Source organism: Centrocercus urophasianus, unplaced genomic scaffold (assembly GCF_019232065.1).
Source record: "Centrocercus urophasianus isolate 14NV4802_14NV808 unplaced genomic scaffold, USGS_Curo_1.0 seq_2, whole genome shotgun sequence".
In the NCBI taxonomy this organism is placed as follows: domain Eukaryota; kingdom Metazoa; phylum Chordata; class Aves; order Galliformes; family Phasianidae; genus Centrocercus; species Centrocercus urophasianus.
The window spans coordinates 17396266-17415382 of NW_024884755.1; the positions used below are offsets into that span (position 1 = coordinate 17396266).

Here is a 19117-nt window from a genome sequence, read left to right on the forward strand (position 1 = left end):
CAGGCAGAAGTCGTGGAGCAGGACAGAGCACGGAGGCACCTCCCGTTGCTGTGCTGGGCGGTGCTGAGCCCCTTGTCCCTTCTTGGAACGGGTCCTGACTGCGGAGAGCGCTGCTGTCTGAGATAAACCAGGAGGAAGGTGGGAGATTTCTGAAGGTAACGTGAAATCGGATTAAGCTACGAAAGAATGCTGGCGGTGAGAGTTTGGAAGCAGCAAGGCCAGGAATTAGCGCGTGAGAACTGTGCTGGGGCAGCAGGCCGGTGTGTGTGAAGTCCAGAATCGTTGCTGGCTGAGGGCAGGCGCGAGGCTTTGGTCATTAAGGTGACCGAGGCTGCCGTTGACGGTTGCTGTCTCAGGCGCTCGCGAAGCGGCGCGGTGGCGCTACGCCCAGCGGGACGAAGCGCTGCTCAGAGCCGCCGTGTGCAGCTGCAGCCTCGGGAGGCTCCTGGTGAGACGCTGCAGAAGCAAGAGAAAGCAGTTCTGGGACGGGCGGCTTCGGAGTACAGAGCTGTTTTCCTTCTTCGAAGGGTAAGTGATCCCAGTTTACACAGCCGCCTTCCTCGTAAGCGCTGCACGGATGACAGCAGGTCGGTAAAGGCTCCGGCGGCCTCGTGCCCGCAGGCCGTGCTGCCGTCAGGACCGACTCGCCGAACCGCTCGCCGAGCTCCTTGGTTTAACGCCGCGACTTCGCGCTGCCGCTGCGGCGCCGCTGCCGACGGAAGTTCCCGCGCTTCCGGGGCGGGGCGCGCGCGGAGCTGGGGCGGCAGCCGCCGCTGCCGGAGGTTTCGCGGTCCGGTCGGCCATGGGGGAAGCCGGTCCGGGGCCCAAGGAGGCGCCGGAAGCCGAGGAGGATGAGGCGGCGGCGGTCGGAGCGCGGGGCGGGCGGGCCGGGCCTCGCGGCGTCGTCCGGGTGCTGAAGGTGAGGAGGGCGCCTGGGCCGAGCGGGGCCGTTCTGCGCCGCGTCTCCGCGCCGGCCCTTCCCGGCAGCTCGGCGCGGGGGGCGGCCGCGGCAGTAGCTGCGCGCCGCGTCTGGGCAGTGCCCGCTTCGACCTTGGCTGGGACCCTTCCGTGCCGGCTCCGTGCCCCCCCGGGCGCGGTGGCTCCGAGTCGTTCGTCGCGAATGGCCCCGAGGAGGCGCCCGGTGGCGCGGAGCGGCGGTCTCGCCGTACCCCGCTCCGCTCCCCCGTGCCCCGCCGCTCCTGGGGCCTTCGCACAGCCCGACTGCGGGCGCCGCTGCCGAGACTGCCGCTGACGCTCCGGTTTTGGCCGTTTTGCAGAGAAACGCGAAGCGCAACGGAAGCAGGAGCTGTCCGAACAGGAGCCGGTTCGGTTCCCGTGAGAGGGACTGGCTGAGAGAGGATGTTGGACGAGGCTGCGTGTACGTTTATGGAGGAGATTCTGCTGCTGCTTTGTCTGACCTGCGCTTGGTCCTCTGTACGGTGGATACCCCAGCGTCTGAGATCTGTGATGGGGAAGAGAGGAAAAACCTCTTCGTGCAGCTTCATGGAGACCTGGTCAGGTGAGGGCTGAGGTTTGCGTGGAGCTGGGTTTGCTTTAGTCGTGTAGCGCTCTTCTGCATACCTACTTGCATTGGTGTGCAGAGCAGATAGAGGCAGGAGGTGCCAGTTGAATGCTGCTTCCAGTCACCTAATGCATGAAAATGAAGTAGTTCTGAGCCTTTTGTACTTAGTCAAGGCATAGCTGGGAGGGTTTTGTGGCTGCTCCAACCAGAAATACAGCCTTGTTTTGTAAGTAAAGGTTGTTCTTCATATACTTCTTCGTTGTATTATGTTTTAGGGATGTTATAATCTTAAGAAAATCTAAACAATTGTGGAGCTGTAAGCAGTTTTCTCTGAGTCAGAAGTAGTTCAACAGTTATTTCACAGTACTTTTGTATTAGTAATTTTTTTTTTTTGTGAGTTTCTGAGGTAAATAAAGATAAGCATAGGGTGTGGGTTTTGTATCGCATGTGTTATGTCTGCAGTCAATTAAGGTTGAAAACAGACCTCAGATCAGAGTTTAAGGTGCATGGATTTTATGCTGATATATTATGGACTCCTCTAGCTTTACAAGCTCCCGTTAAGTCTGTGTAGCGATGCTTCTGGATTTCACATTTGATTATGAAGTTGTGACTCCAGTTGCTAGGGAAAAGGGCATCACTGTGGTCTTTCTTCAGAAGCCTAAGTAACTGAAACATTATGAGCTGAACAGCAGCAATAGTTTCTTGTTAGTGAAATGTAAGTGTTAAATTATGTGCATCTCAAGTTTAGAAGGACATAGTGTAGATTTAATTGGGTTGAAGACAGGAGCACTAACGGGAAAGAGATATGAAGAATAAGATCAGGAAAGGGGGCCTACAAGAGAACTGGGAAGGGACAGGGAGAGTACTGGTAGGACACAGGGTAATGGCTTCAAACTATTAGGAAGTAGCTTTAGATATCAGGAAGGAATTCTTTACTCAGAGGTTGGTGAAGCCTTGGCCTATGCTACCCAGAGAAGCTGTGGATGCTACCACATCCCTAGAGGTCCTTGAGGCCATGGATGGGGCCCTGGGCAACCTGGTCTGGGAAGGTGTCCCCAGCCATAGCGGGGGGGGTTGGAACTGGGTGATCTTTAAGGTAGTTTCCTTACCCTAATCCAACCATTTTGTGATTCTGTGACGTGGTTAAAAATGACAGTTGAAAAAAGTTATCCAGAACTTTTTGCTTTCCCTGACCTGGATTATAGGAACTACGATAGATTTATTATTTTAAAAAAAAAAAAAAAAAAAGGAGAATAGGTTAACACTTGTTTATGAAGGCAGCCTAATATCTCCATTTGTTGCTTGAAGTATTTATAAGACAACTGGTTTGTTGCTACTATAACAGAGAACAGATTTTCTAATGTTTAGAGAAAAGAACAAGTCTTTACATTTGCTGCAGGCATCAAAAAAAAAAAAAAAAAGAAGACCAGGTAAGTCTTGTAGGTGTGTTCAGACAGGGAAGCTTTGATTTTTATTTATTTTTTTTTTTGTGAGGTTTTTTTTTGAGTTTTCGAAGTGACTTCTGTGTTTGAATTCTGAATTTCTCTTCTCACACTATGAGAAGAGCCTGTCTTTCATTTGTGGCAGTCTTGGCAAAGATAGCAGATTTGTCCTGCAGCCCAGGTCCTGGAAGTGAATATTGTGTTGCGAACATTTACTTTACCTGCTTTAATGGGGGTTTGGACTCGATGATCTCTTGAGGTCTCTTCCGGTCTTTGCAATTCTGTAATTTGCTCCTTAAACTCGTTGTCTGCTGCTATGTTAGACTCTTAATCAAGTCTTCTGTTGAATTTTATGGAGAGCTCTTGATTGCTGTGCATCTGTTGCCTTTGTAATTCTAACAAATTCATGAATCACCAGTGAGGGTGTTCTCAGTAGAATCATCTAGGTTAGAAAAGGCCTTTAAGATCATCAGGTCCAATCATCCACCTAACACTGCAAATCTGCTGTTATACCACATTCCTAAGCACAGTATCTGCAAGTTTCTTAGATACCTGCTGGGATGGCATCTCCTCCGCCTCCCCGCACAGCCTGTTCTGATGTCTGTCCATGAAAAAAATTCCTATTGGTATTGCTTTGGTATCCATCTCTGTTAGGAGTAGGAGGCAATCGCAAGTAGTATCTGCTTCCATTTCCCCAGGAAGGTGACAGAAAGCTCAACATATCCCTACGCCCTCTTGAGACAATAATTTCCTTGAAAAAAAGTTTACTGACTGCTTTAATAGTGAGTCTGTGACTACAAATTACTCAGTGAAGCATCTGATTGTATCTTACGCTTGATATGTTTGTCTCTCAAAAGACTGAATTCCCTTCTAAATACTAGTGGGTGATTTTCTTTCGAAACCTGAACATGGCAAAAGTTGATTTGGTACCTGACTCAGAAGACTGGACGAACTGGTCGGTAGGTAGAAGAATAATAGAAAACCTTTTAACTTTCAATACTGTTGGATTCCTGTGATATTTCTGCATTTCTCTTTGAGGTATGTATACTGGGAATCAGTTTCTGTCAGAACATTCTTTTCCCTGTGCAGCATTGCCTTAAGAATCTTTAAGTAATCCAGCTAGAGCTTTTCTTTCTGAACATCTTTTTCTTTTTAGGAACTATACCTTATTGCAGAGGAGAAGATTAAATAAAAATAATTTCATTACTTTCTTTAGGATGCTCACACCTGACAACAAAACTTTGAGCTAAGAAGATATGGAAATGTGATTGTTGCTCAGGAAGAAGAGCTGCAGCAGTCTGTGAAACTTGCTGATTTTTTGTTTGCTTCTCTTTCTGTTAATCCTTGCACCCTTCACTTAGTGGAGCAGCTTCTCTGATTTAGTGGAGGTGGCAGTACCTACTGTGTGATACTGGTGTGGATGCCATGGGCTGTTTGTGCCAGGTAGCAACTGCTTTGCCTGCTGTGGTTTTCTCTGCGTGTGGTAGTACTCAGCATTTATTGCACTTCATACAAGGTAAATTTTGTACATTTCTAATGTGATCACATGCCAGCTGAGGTTTCCACAGTGCACTGTGTTTTCTCAAAGGGGAAGTGTAATTCTCTACATCAAACTCCATCCACACCTGTCAGCTCTGATTATGCTAGCAGAGAAATTTGTTATAGAAATTGCCATTATGGCCCTTTGTTCCATACACAGGTTTTGGTTTTCCGTTTCCTGCTTTCAGACTACTTTTAGATTTTATTGGTAAATCACACTGCCCTTGATAAGAACTTGGACAGGCAGTCTTTCCAGTGAAAACTCCAGAGTGTCCCCAGAGGCACACGATCAAGTGCTCTGTATCCTCATGTGAATACTATCAGAAGGCAACAAGCCCTTCTGCTCATTGCTTTATTGACAAAGCCCTTTGGACGTGTGAGTGTGATCAGGAGAGATCTGGGCTGTGCAGCGCTGTTTCCTTGGGCACACCCCTCCTGTGCCTGGTACTGGAGAGCCGCTGTGGTGGGCAGGGAGGCGTCAGCCTTCCCACCAGGCCTTTGCTTGGATATGTCACTGAGCTGCACTTTGTCTCCTGAGGAGCGAGGTGTTGCAGCCCAGGGACGCGCTGCTGCTGAACTGTAGGTTCTGCTGTGACCTCACATACTTCTGCCAGGTAACAAAATTGGAACAGCATCTGCATTTCTGCAGTCAACTTGAAGAATTCTGAAGGCGTAATTTTTTGGGAGGCTTTTGCCTTCCAGCCACCAGCAACCAAAGTTAGGTGGTGCAGTAATGCAGCACACTCTTGTGATTTGTTTTCAGGTAGTTAGGTTTTTATGGAAAGAGACATGTTGGTCCAGGGATTAGGCTTGAATAGATACTACTACAAATGATCTTTTTGTACCTGGTCGTTATTTTTTCACGTAAACTGAGAAACAAAAATAAGGGTGTTTCAGGGAGCACTGCAGTTTGATTTGAGTGGACAAGAATGAAAATACTATTTTTTTCAAATTAACATTTAAAGTTCTGCAGCAGCACTGCAGCACTAATTCTTCCTGGTCTTAAAGATGCAAAGGATAAAAATAGAGTTAAATCTTATCTTGAGAAAGGGGTAAGTGTGTCACGATAGAGTATTCTGCTGCTTCAAGAAGGTAAACCATACTACTGTACTATACAGTTTTCAGTACTGCAAAACTGTGATTTAACGAGAACGTATTGAGTATGTTTATTATCTGGATGATCACACTGTGGTCAGTGGCTCAATGTCCAAGAGCAGACCGGTGATGAGTGGCATTCCTCAGGGATTGGTGCTGGGCCTGGTGTTAATATCTTTGTAGCCGAAATGGACAGTGGGATCGAGTGCACCCTCAGCAAGTTTGCAGATGATACCAAGCTGAATGATGCAGCTGACCTGCCAGAGGGAAGGGATGCCATCCAGAGGGACCTGGATGGGCTTGAGAGGTGGGCCCACGCCGACCTCGTGGAATCCAACAAGGCCAAGTGCAAGGTCCTGCATCTGGGCTGGGGCACTTTCAAGCACAGATACAGGTTGGGTGGAGAATGGCTGGAGGGCAGCTCTGAGGAGAAGGATTTGAGAGTGTTGTTTGATGAGAGACTCAACGTGAGCTGGCAGTGTGTGCCTGCGGCCCAGAAGGCCAAAGGCCAACCACAGGAGAAGAGAAGGCTCTGAGGTGACCTTACAGCAGCCTTCCAGTACCTGAAAGGCCTACAGGAAAGCTGAGGAGGAACTTTTTATCAGGACAGGTTGCAACAGGATGAGGGGAGATAGTTTTAAACTGGAAGAGAATAGATTTAGACTAGATGCTGGAAAGAAATTCTTGACCATGAGGGTGGTGAGACACAGGAACAGGTTGCACAGAGAGGTTGCGGTTGCCCTCTCCTTGGAAGCACTCAAAGCCAGTCTGGATGGGGCTGTGAGCAACCTGATCTAGCGGGAGGTGTCCCTTCCAACAGCAGGGGGTTGAGACTAAATGATCTTTAAAAGTCTCTTCCAAACCAAACCATTCTGTGACTGTATGGTATTACTGTGCTTATTGAAAAGCACTTACCCTTTAATGAGTTAAGGTTCCTTCTGAATTTTGATGTGCAGGAATTACATTATTCAGTGCACGCTTCTAAACACATCAATTCATTCAGCAACCAAAATGTAGTGTTTGAATATATTTTTTTTTTAGTGATGTTTTTTTGTTTTGTTTTAGTGTAACAGCTAGCTTCAGATTATTTGAAATGTTTTTGGTTATTTGCTTGGGTTTTTTTTGTTAGTGATACTCAAGGATTTGTGGCTGCTTGGCCGCAGGTCACATGCTGGAAAAGCCATTTTCTGTCAAGCACAAGGCTTTAGTAGCAGAAGTATTAAAGTTTGCATGTAGTCACAGGAGACTCAGGCCAGGTGTTTGAAGATCCAGGCATGTCTCTCATATTTCTCTTGAATTCTGTTCTGAAGGCTATACAATACATCAGGGTTTGCTGTATTGGAAGTCTGCACTGTTTGGTGCAATCTGTTATTTATTCCAGTTTCTAATGGCTTGGCTGTTGTAGGTAACAGATACACAGATTTTTCATTTACAGTAACACACTGGAAAGCTCTTTTTAATGTTTTATGTTGCGTTCACTGCTGTTTCTGGGGAGAAAAAAAAAAAAGTTGTGATAACTTAGACCTCAGTTAAATATTTACAGAACTGCTTGGCTCTCTAAGTACGCCTCTGGATCCCCAAGAGAGGTCCTGAAAAAGACTGAGAGCAACTTGTGTTTGGGCTGGCAGAAAAAGAGGCAGTGGGCACAAACTCAAAAGCAGAAATTTTTGAACATCGGGAAACTTTTGTTTGTTTGTTTAGAAATTTAAGTAGAGTTTTCCTAAATATTTAGGTCACTAAAAATAGGGGTTTCTTTTAAATTATTGGGAGTCTGATTTTTGTGCAGTATTTCTGATACTGTTTCTTGTCATTGTTTCCTCTTGATATTTTTCAAGTCACAAAAAGGAAACCATGGATTTCATGGCTTAAGTTTTTTCCTCTCCATTTCCCTTCTGCAATAAAGTTCTTCAGATGTTGCAGTTTTTAACTGATGCTTAACAAGCATAAAGCGCAGACCCAGGGGTGTGTGTTTGCCAGACCTTTTTGAGAGCAGTGTGTCAGTATCCCTTGCACTTCAGTTGCAATGAACCATGTTTAATCTTTTTCAAGTTGTAAAACTGTTTTCTTGTGTGTTTTGCTAGGAGGCTGGAACCCACTGAAAAGCCCCTTCAGATGGTGTATGACTACTTGGCTGGGTTGGGTTTTGATGACCCTGTCAGAATGCAGGAGGAGGCAGCAAACTCTGACCTCAGCTGTATGATTCGCTTTTACAGCGGTAAGAATTTGTGTGCACATATGCTGTTGCTGTACCCATAGTTTTAAATACCTGATGGAGCTCAGGTGAAGCACAAGTCATTGGCTTCATAGATGGCTAAATTATACACACAATATCAGAAAGCATTTCTTGAAATAAAGAGTTTTCAGAATCATAGGAAAACCAGTGTTGTAGTTCTCTTGACCCTTTTTGTGGCTTGGAGAGAAGACAGCTCGATGGAGAACATGCAATTGCTCTGCTTAATGTTATGACAAATGTCTTAGAAGTCCAAATGAGATGAGAAACATACTGCAGTACAGTCTAGATAAAGCATTTCACACAGCCTCCCTGAAGATAACAGTAAGTTTGTAATTGCTTTTCTACCGCATCCAGAGGACAGACGCTCAGCAAGTGCGTAGGTTTGCCACAGTCTGTAATTACTTGAAAATTAAAAATGCTCTACATGGCAACTGTGGTAACACTTTAGTGAAAGTCATACAGTGGTTGCTTGTCAGACACTTCTGCCCCAGGTACATCTCTTGTTTTCTGCATGAGATTTTTGTTTTATGTGCTACTATATGTTTTGTCTTAATGTATTGCTTGCAGTAACTGCTGTTGCGTGTTACAGCTGTGCTGCTATTTGTGCTTGTACCTGAAAATAAAGAATAAGTGGAGAGTAAGCACTCTTGTTCCTTTTTTCTTCAGAAAAGCCTTGCCAGATGGAACAGTTAGATCGCATCCTGCTCTCTGGAATCTATAATGTACGCAAAGGGAAGACTCAGTTGCACAAATGGGCAGAACGCTTAGTAATTCTCTGTGGTACCTGTCTCATTGTGTCCTCTGTTAAAGATAGCCATGCAGGGAAGATGCATATCTTGCCTCTTGTTGGAGGGAAGGTAAGACTTATTTTTAAAGCTTCCTGTAACGTAGAAAGGAAGAATGGGGTTACAGTGGTGGGTATTATCCACACGGGGTTCATCCAGGCTGTATCAGCAGGCGCAGGGAGAATTGCATGATCCTTTCCTACTACTAGGTAGTCTTAAGGCTAATAAAATGCTTGCAGAGGCACTTGCTTCTGTTTTCACAGTGTTAGCCAGCGTGACTAGGCATCCTGGAGATGATTACTTAAAGGATCTACTTCAGCAGAAAGATGTTAAGGTTTTACTACATTGCATTTGTCTCAAATAACCTTATATCAGAGTTTTGTTTGAAATATAGCATTACTGGTTGTAATATTTCAGGCTAGATTTCGGATCCATTGTAATTGCTGGAATTTAGGTAGACTCTTTTGTTTTTCATTCCTCCCGTTGCAGGTTGAAGAAATGAAACGTCGGCAGTACACACTTGCTTTCACATCTGCTGGAGCACAAGCCCAAACATACCACGTCTCCTTCGAAACACTGGCAGAGTGCCAGCGGTGGCACCGACAGGCATCCACGGTGAGGCACTGGGGACTGCAGCAGTTGGGGTGGTGGGTACCAAGGGAATGAAGGGATTTGTTGTACGGGCTGGGTCTGCAGGCAGAGGTTTAAACTGTGATGCTGGAGAAAGTACCTGGGATGCTTTCCAGCTTTCTTCAGTTCTCATATGCTTGAGATTACAGAAGCTTTCTTTGAGCTGTCTTCTGGGGCTCTGGCTGTACAGCAGTGTTGAGTAGCAGTTCTGCGTTCTTTTCACCCCCGCTGCACCTAGTGAGGGTAGTTAATCACAGCTCATTAGAACAAACCCCAGGGACTGGCTGGCTCTGCAGCCATAGAGATCTGTTAATTGCTTCTACTACCATACCCGTATCACCTGTGGCCTAGACGTACTTGGGGCTACCTTGATAGGGTTGAGTTAAGTAAAGCAAGAGATCGTAGGTCAGCAAGGTAAGTGTAGTTTGTTCAGAGCTGCTTCCTTATTCCAGATTAAAGTACAATTAGCTGGTGATAGCTCAACACTGAACTACTCTTTGACCTCAAAGATATACCATGAAATATGGTACAAGTTGAAGTTGGTCGTAAACTCTTAAATGAAACAAGTAAGACCTTGAGACAGTGTATTTAATTAAAGGAGACCTGATGTTTGCAGAGACTGTGAAATGTTGCAAAACCATGTGAAGCTTTTTTCATTTTTAATATTTTTGATATTATACCCTGAACAAGCAAACAAAAGAAAGTCAGAGTAATAGGTAGGCCAAAGAAAGGTTCTGTAGACCATAAAGAGCAGAACTGCAATGTCAGCTGCTTCATTTTGCTGTTTACATCTTTGGAAAGCAGTCAGACTGCTTTCTCAGCAGTTTCCTTATCCAGAGATACAGTTTTTTAGTCATCTTGTCATGGAGTAGCAAGTGCCATAAACTCAAACTCCCTGGACTTGGTTTCCTGCTTGAACTCCACCTATGTTTGGAGGGTATATGGGGATTCTTCCAATTCGTGGATTATTTACTGCTTGCAGTCTTTGGTTTTCCATTGAACTTCCATATAAGAATTGTTGCACAGCTGCAACTCTTGCTCCTTCCTTTCAGGTTGTGTCTATGCGACTTAACATGGTTGATCTTTCATGCTACAGTCTGGAGGAAGTACCTGAGCATCTCTTCTACAGTCAAGACATCACCTACCTCAACCTACGACACAATTTTATGAGATCAAGCGGAGCAGGCAGTCTTGGCTCTCTTTGCAGGTATGCAAAGAATTTTTATTTATTTATTTACATTTCGAGTTCTGGATGCGAGCATCCAGGGCTGAAGAGAAGGGAGTGTACTGCCTGCTGTTGTGGGATGGTAAAAGATTGATCTTAAGCGAACTCTAACAAATGAGGGAACTAGGAAGCAAGACTGAGCAGTGCAGGCAGGTATAAGCTTCCAGCAATTTACAGTATTTGTGAATTTCTTTTTACAAATTATTTATGCTAAGTTTTGCCTGAGGTGAGCCTTGTGGAGTGGTATTCTATTTCTACTGGTAAGGTGAAAAACTAATAAACTGCTTGATAAATAGAGAGCATTTAGGGATACAAAATAAAGGTGAGGAAAAGCATAATGCTGCTGTTGCTGGTAAGAGTTTGTGGAAGATCTGTAAGATCCAACTTCAGTTCTGATTGTTAAAGTGCGTTTGGAATTGGCAGAGGGCCTGCGATGCTCCAGTTTTAGTTTGGCAACTTGAAATAGACTCTTAAGAGAGTGGGCAGTGTGTAATGGTATGGAAGTGTATTGTAATTGTGTAAGTGAAAGAGTATTACTAAATTGGCTTTAAATGAATTCTGGAGAAACTCAATTCAGAGGAAGATTAGTTTGTTGATGTCTATATACTGCCCATGTTAAAAAAGATTTAAGGGAGTCACTGAATGAATTTCTAAAACCGTTAGGAAGCCTGTAGTAATACTGTCAAATGGTGCTGCTTTGGATCCTGTTGTGCTTTAGGGAAAATATATTTGGAGAAACTTGGCAGAGCTGCAGGTCTGATTTTTTTTTTTTTTTTTTTTTTTAATTTTTAAAATATTATTTTGAATCTCTAAATGCCTGTTACTAGGATATTTCATTTTTCTTCCTACAGAGTAGGAAGAAGTATCCATGAGTAAGGAAAAAGTTGCTTGTTTAAGGGAATTCTTTGCAATTTCTTTGAGAACCAAGAAGAGTCCAATTTTGTTTTAATTCTGAGCTTGCTTAAGTATACTCAATATATTGTAATGCATTGTTACTGGAAAAGCTGTTGAAAGTAATTCTAGCTTTTGTTTTCTATTTCTCCAAGTACATTGGATGATGTTAAAAACAGAGCTAGAACTTTTTTTATAAAATGTAGCATTGTTAGTTCACAGGATCAGCAAAGGGGCTTGACCTTGCATGTAAGTCAACAATACATTTGGTATGTTAGAAACCCAGTTCTCCCTGGCATTGACTCCGTCAGGTGATAGAGCTGAAATCTACAAACAAGCAAAAGCAATATAGGGACTATTTCTGTCCCCAGACTGGCTCCTGTTTGGGCTGCTGTGAAAGAGGCTAGATCCCATTGTGACTTCGTTGCTGTGTTTCAGTATCTTTGTTGTTATCTCAGTCTGCTCTGTGAGAGCGCAAACCAGAACTGAGGAGCCATAATAAAAGGAAAACATGACTGCAGTAAATGAAATTATTGATTCTTATGCTGCTGTAGGGGGGGAAAAAAAAAAAAAGGAACCAGTGAACACGATTTCAGGATTCTTACCACCTAAATAACTCATGTATACAGCTTGAATGAGAGGTTAGCAATCCATTCCTCTGTCTCTTACTGGTGAAGAATGTTGGTGAAAAGGAGAAGTTGGAAGCTTTGAAAATTTTATGCCCCCCTTTGCGTTTGCTTTGATATCACTGTGGGAGGATGAATTCTAAAACCTGGTTAAGATGTTGCATTTAATGCCTCACCTCTTAAGGGCAATTTCTCACCAGTCTGCTTATCTCAGAAAAAAGAGCTGCTTAATTTTAGGAACAGGTACCATGTAAAAAGCTATCGTTGAATTCCTGAGAAAGCAGTTCCAGTATTTGCTGATTCCAAAACCTGAGAACTGCTCTAGATCTCTTAAAATGGAACCAATTCGTATGAAAGGTAGCAAAGGTAAGAACTGGGAGAAGGAATATCTGCCTGCTGTAATTGAAGATCAGGTTCGAAATCATCTAAGGAAACTGTGATTTAACGAGAACGTATTGAGTATGTTTATTATCTGGATGATCACACTGTAGTCAGTGGCTCAATGTCCAAGAGCAGACCGGTGATGAGTGGCATTCCTCAGGGATCGGTGCTGGGCCTGGTGTTAATATCTTTGTAGCCGAAATGGACAGTGGGATCGAGTGCACCCTCAGCAAGTTTGCAGATGATACCAAGCTGAATGATGCAGCTGACCTGCCAGAGGGAAGGGATGCCATCCAGAGGGACCTGGATGGGCTTGAGAGGTGGGCCCACGCCGACCTCGTGGAGTCCAACAAGGCCAAGTGCAAGGTCCTGTGTCTGGGTTGGGGCACTTTCAAGCACAGATACAGGTTGGGCGGAGAATGGCTGGAGGGCAGCTCTGAGGAGAAGGATTTGAGAGTGTTGTTTGATGAGAGACTCAACGTGAGCTGGCAGTGTGTGCCTGTGGCCCAGAAGGCCAACCATATCCTGGGTTGCATCAAGAGAAGTGTGGCCAGCAGGTTGAGGGAGGTGATTCCACCCCTCTGCTCAGCTCTCGTGAGACCCCACCTGGAGCAGTGCGTCCAGTTCTGGAGCCCCCAGCACCAGAAGGAAGGTGAATTAAACTTGTTTTATTTAATTATATGAAAACACTTCAAAATAAAAACTGAAAATGGAAGGATCCTTAAAGGTCATTTAGCTCCAACCTTGCCTCATCGAAAAGTACATTATGAACGAGGTATGTGTTTCTCTTTCAACACTGTGGTAGATTTGCAGTTGTCTTGGAAGAGTACATTATAAATTTCCTAAATGAATTCTTTTTTGATGGATTATGTTTGGGATGGCACAAGTGTGGGGCTGTAGTGATTGTGAGAGCTGCCCCAGTACTTGCACACAGCTGTGCGCATGGTATGTCTGCCAAGCACGTGGCACTTCAGTGTGGAAATCCTTTCAAGGACCTCTGGGTGCTGATCCTGAGGCTGCTCAGTGCGGAGCCGGCACTTCTTTGCCATTCCATTTCACAGGTCTATCTTCCCTTAAATGGGTATTCCTCTCTTTTAATCCATTCTTAGAGTCATTCCAGTTAATGTATTATTATGCAACTTCAGAATTTAGAGTGTTACTCCAAATAATTATTGGAAGGTAAATTTTTTTGAACGGAGAGCTTTCTTTTAGTTAATCATAGTCACTCAGAGAGAGTCTGTCAGGGATCAGGTTTAAAGGTTCTTGTCTGTTTCTGCAGTAAAAGCATGGTATTTGATCACTCTCAGCATTACCACTGAGATATGAAATATCAGTGGCTTAAAATAGTATTTGTGTAAAAGCTGCCGTAACGATTCAGCTGACCATATCGTTGTGTACAAAGGCTTCAAAAGCCTTTGTGATTGTTTGCTTTGAGACTATGGATATTTGGTAATCAACTGAAATTCTTGCCTCTAGGTTTTCTCAGTTGAAGAGCTTGAATCTGTCTCATAACAGACTGGGGGAATTTCCTGTATCGCTGTGTGAGATCTCTACTCTGACCGAACTCAACATGTCCTGTAATGGACTTCATCACTTGCCAACCCAGATTGGCAAGCTGCTGAAGTGAGTGCTTTTTTCTTTTCTTTTTTTTCCTGTGGTTATAAACCTTGGTGTTTTGGTGTAGCACAGCTGATGTAAAGGGGCCAATTACAGAAGTTTAAGTGCTCATCAACCTGTTAGTTCCAGAGACTGAGTGCTAGTTTTGACTTGGGTGGAAGGCTGAGACCCAAGAGGTACAGAAAAGTTTGTTTTTCTTTCAAAGTTAAGATGTTTACATGGTTGTCATTTGAAAAGTCACTGGTATATAACAAGTCATCACTTGTGACTTCCTGTCTATTCTATTAGTATTTTAAAATAGCTGGGGTAAGCCAGATTTGTAACAATGACTAATGGATTTTGTCTGTGTGGAGTGGCCTAGGAAGACACTTACATTAGTTACTGTGTCTTGAATCATAGGTGCTACTTTGCCAAACTAGAATAGACTTGAAGGCTTCTAAGCCTATGAATATATTTCTATTGAAGCTTTTTCTGCTCTCTGTGGGGTTAGTTCTTTGTGGGTTTGTCTTTGTTGTGGGGTGACTTATGATTTCTTGATGTGTATCACATCTCTTGAGTCCTCATCCTTTATAGGGACGCATCATATTCTCAGAGTGCTTTTCTATCACTCTTGAGAAAGTTCTTTGTTAGAACATGGTCATAAGAAAAGGATTGCACTTTAGAGATTGGAGTCTCAAAAGCTATGCAAATTTCAAAACAATTTATTTTGCTACCCTGGAAAATACTCCTCTCTAAATGGCTGGAAATGTGTATAAGAAATGTGTTAGCATAGCTTTAGGGTGGTAGGAGTTGTGATTTAGCTGTGCTGTAGGTGCAGTTGCTGTAAATGAGTGCTGTAATAGTGATATTAAACTGCAGTGGTGGTGTGATGAAGATGTCCATGACTTAATGTTTCTGTTGTTACTGTGGGATGGGCAATCATGTAGGCCTGTTCTGTTACAGCATGCTAAATGGGTTCTTCTTAATTTGTAGAAAACAAATGATTATGTAAATATCCTTTGTTTACAAAGCAAGTGGAGATTTGTATTTTGCTTAAAATAACCTTTGAATTTTGGCACAATCAGAAGTTTGCCTCTTTTATAATTTAGGAATTATTTGCCATTGTGTACACACAGTTCCATGACTATAAAATATCAATGATAAAAGCACTCCAGTAACTTTATGTATACAATAATAAAGTTAACTGTTAGGTACCATTAAAAAAAATAACCACACACCACTCACTGAAAACATGAAATGTGACAGTCACTATTCTTCACTGAGTTACTTAATGTATTTTTTCTTTTTTGTTGTTGTTTTTTGTTGATTGGTTGGTTTTTGTTTTGGCTTTCACTTCTGTAGTCTCCAAAGCTTCTGGCTTGATGGGAATTTCCTCACGTCCTTACCAGAAGAGCTTGGAAGTCTACAGCAGCTCAGCTGTCTTGGACTTTCCTTCAATAACTTCTGTGAGCTGCCAGCGATTTGTGAGAAACTCACAGTTTTAGACAAAATAGCCATGGCAGGGAACTTGCTAGAGAACCTGGACCTTACAGTGCTGAACCGCATGAGTCACATCAAAAGCGTGGACCTGAGGTAAGAGTAAACGTGTGTGTGTGCATCTGTATCCATGTAGGGGTGTGTGTACATGTGTATCTGTTTAGGAGTGAGTGTGTGTAGGTACACGTACACAAAAGAAACGGAACGTCACTTTCTATTTACTGTAGAGAACTGTGTGTATTATAGTACATTTTCCCATGTTGTTTTTTTTTCCCACTTAGTGATTCTTTTTACTTCAAGGGAGTTCTATTTCTGAGGATGTGCAGGATTTGTTTAGAGAAACAAGGTCAGCTGAGCAGTGCATGAAACTACTGAATGATAGAATTGTTTTGGTTGGAAGAGACCATGAAGATCACCTAGTTTCCAATTCCCTGTTGTGGGAATTTGAGAATGTCGCTTAGTACTCTAAGTTCCTCTTTTAATATTGTTATTGTGAGCTCAGTAGCTCTTTGATCTCTCTTAGCCTTCTGTTGCTTTTTTTCCTCTCTAGAGGTATGTTCCAGATCTCCAGGTTGCCAGTTGCAGAGTTCTCAGAAAGGGACAAAGAATTTTTTGTCTGTAACAAGGCAGTGTATTATCTAGTCTCTGCATTTGCATGTTCTCAGTGTTAAGAAAGCATCCGTTGATGTGACTCTAAATTTATAGACTGTGGTCTTCAGAATTTCTTGAACACTGGGAAGTGAGTAGAACTGCTTCACCTAGCCATGCGGACAGGAACTGGTTTTTTTTTTCACGCTTAGAGACTGAAATCCACTGTTGCTACTCATACACCTCGCTGTATTTGGAAGAAAGCCTGTACTGGAGCTCTTCCTTTCTCTTTTCTTACTCATGTACGGTGTTCAGTGTTCTGATTTCTGACTCTACCTCTCACTTCTGAGTGTTTAGGCTGAACAACCTGAAGAGAGCAGCAGCTGACACTCTGGAGGGGAACAATTCTGTGATTTACATGGATTTGCGAGACAATCAACTGACTTATCTGGATGTGAGCTCATTGGGTAGCTTGGAGCAGCTGCACTGCGAGCGGAATAAGCTGAAAGAGTTGACACTGAGTGGCTTCTCCCTTCGGGCTCTGTATGCCAGCAACAACTGTACGTGTCCTTATGTTCTACATATGCCTTCTTCCTTCAAGCCCTGGGAACAAAGGAAACAACATCTCCTCTCACAAAAAAACGCTAATGTTTACTGATATTACTGAGAGCATAGGTGATGGGGCTTCTGAGGTCTACTCATAGGGATCGTATTATGGATATATGCACACAGGCTGTGTAACAGCAAGAGAGTATAGTGCTGAGTTGCCAACCAAGGTATTTGCCTTCCAGTGAGAATTGTTTGGGAGTCCACACGTAGAAGTACTGTTCTCCTTTATTCTGGTGTTCGTGTGGCAGACAGAGCTGGACAGCGAGAAGCTGTGCTGATATATGATAGATGTATGAAGTTTGAACTCTGTCTTAGAAAAGATGAGTAGAAACTTTGTATCTGCAGAGTAAAGACTATCAGTGTCACTTACTAGCTAGTCTGTGTGCTGCTTTGCTGTTTTCCTTCTGAGCTCTGCAGTAATATTTATTTGCTTTATTTCATCAGGTCTCACATCTGTCAGTGTTTATCCGGTTCCTGGTCAACTGACATCTCTAGAACTTGCCCAGTAAGTGACTATACACTACAGAATATAAAGCAAATATCTGAACAATTTTGGTATTTTCTGCAGACATTTCCTGGAACTGTTATGCTTTTGAAAGAGTTGAGAGCAATTGAGAAAAGGCATTTCATCTTCATAGTAGAACTGGAAAGCCCAGTACTGAAGAATGATGAAATTGTTGCAGATCAGAAGCTCCTCTGAACTGTTTTCACCTATCTAGGTGATTGGCTGTCCTTCAGCTGTAGGCTATAATCAGCAAGACAGACCAAATAAGGACCACTGAACCTGCAAGAACTTACTAGGCTGAATGGTGAGAATGTGCAGGGCAAATATTTAGACTGTGTGCTGGTGATCATGACTGCTGTCTTCATTTCCTATGTCTGCTCTATAGTAACAGGATTGTCAGACCTGTAAAATAGGGAATCTGATCACCTGCCACCTCAGTTTGGATTTGAAGCATGTTAGCTGGGTAGCATAAGGTGGCTGATTCTGCTATATTGGTGCTTGAAAGAAAACAAAAGTATGATCATCAGAGCCTTGCAACAATAATTCCTACCAATCATATTGCATTATGCAGCTGGCCAAGAGATAAATGCCGTGTGAGTAGCTCAGATACTGTGGTGCATTTTTTGCCTATTATTTTTCATTTAGCTGTCAACAGTGCAGTGCACTGTTCAGACAGGGCATATGCCTTATCAGGTGTTGGTATCTAGCTTTTTCCCCTTGCTCTTCTCAGCAATCAGCTGCAGTGTGTTCCAGACTGGGCCTGTGAAGCAAAGAAATTGGAAATTTTGGATATGAGCTACAACCTCCTTGTGGAGCTCCCATCAAGGTCAGCAGACTATTTTATTGTACATATCTGAACATCCTTTTATGGGGAGCTGAGTGGAAAAAGAGAAGCAGTGCTATTCCTCTTTATTCCTTGTTGTGCAGATAGAGAATCTACTTAACTTTTCTGTGAAGTTTCCAAAGTACTTTGCATTCATGTGTTGAAAGAACTGATTTGCAAATTTTGATTAACAAAGACCAAATAGTTCTATCCTTTGCCAGAATTTTGCACCTGAAGTAAAACACACTGCTATGAATTAACTTTGTGTTACAGTAGCATCTGTGAAGCTCAACTTACAGATGAAGCCCTAACATACCTTATATCACTCCAGAGTTTTCACTAGTTAAATAAGAAGATATCTCAGAGATACTATGTAGTTTATAGCAAAGGCAGCTTTCACAAACATCATAAGCCAACTCCTTTCTGCCTGCTCCCATTTCAGCTTCTGCAGCAAAGTTGTAACTGGGAGCCAAGAACAAATATGATTTTGTAGTATTTTGTTTATTTTATTGTTTTGTATTTATAGTGACTTCTTCGAGGTACAAGGGATATTGTGGGGAGAACCAAAGCCCAGATGTTCTTGGCTGAACACGTGTTTAGTAGAGAGTGTGGTTGTAATGAATGAGAGTGTCTTTGTCAGCTATGTTGAAATGTGAATGCGATGCTAGATTACAGCGAAGAAATGCAAACTTTGAAGTAGTTAAAGCAGCAGGCATAGGAAATGTTCTTAGCAATGACGCTCTAGTGGTTGTAAGAGACAAGACTATGTGCATCAAAGGCAAGAGAACGTATAAATTTACCCTTACTGATGGATGATAGAACCGTGGAATGGTTTGGATTAGATGGAACCTTAGAGATAATCCAGTGCTACCACACTTCCGTGACATGGTAGGAGACATCGCCCACTAGATCAGGTTGGTCAAAGCTCTATCCAACCTCACCTTGAGCACTTCCAGGAGTACTGAATTCACATATCTGGACAGCCTGTTCCAGTCTCACCACTCTTGTAGTGAAGAATTTCTTCCTAGTATGTAACCTAAAACTACCCTCTTTTAGTTTAACAGTTACCACTTGTCCTGTCGCTACAATCCTTGATGGAGTCTTTCCCCATCTTTTCTGTTGACTCCTGT

The 19117-nt window shown here is 43.2% G+C and overlaps 1 protein-coding gene across 1 annotated transcript in view; it reads left to right on the forward strand.

The window, feature by feature from the left end:
• Positions 1-186: 186 nt before the first annotated feature.
• PHLPP2 (PH domain and leucine rich repeat protein phosphatase 2) overlaps positions 187-19117 on the forward strand; it is a 30832-nt gene continuing 11901 nt past the window's right edge. Inside the window, exons 1-12 of the mRNA XM_042821776.1 lie at positions 187-260; positions 357-528; positions 1278-1519; positions 7680-7813; positions 8498-8688; positions 9106-9231; positions 10299-10453; positions 13846-13992; positions 15328-15558; positions 16408-16610; positions 17104-17164; positions 17895-17990. Coding sequence (XP_042677710.1) covers positions 187-260; positions 357-528; positions 1278-1519; positions 7680-7813; positions 8498-8688; positions 9106-9231; positions 10299-10453; positions 13846-13992; positions 15328-15558; positions 16408-16610; positions 17104-17164; positions 17895-17990 — 1832 coding nt within the window. The remainder of the gene's footprint in view (positions 261-356; positions 529-1277; positions 1520-7679; positions 7814-8497; positions 8689-9105; positions 9232-10298; positions 10454-13845; positions 13993-15327; positions 15559-16407; positions 16611-17103; positions 17165-17894; positions 17991-19117) is intronic.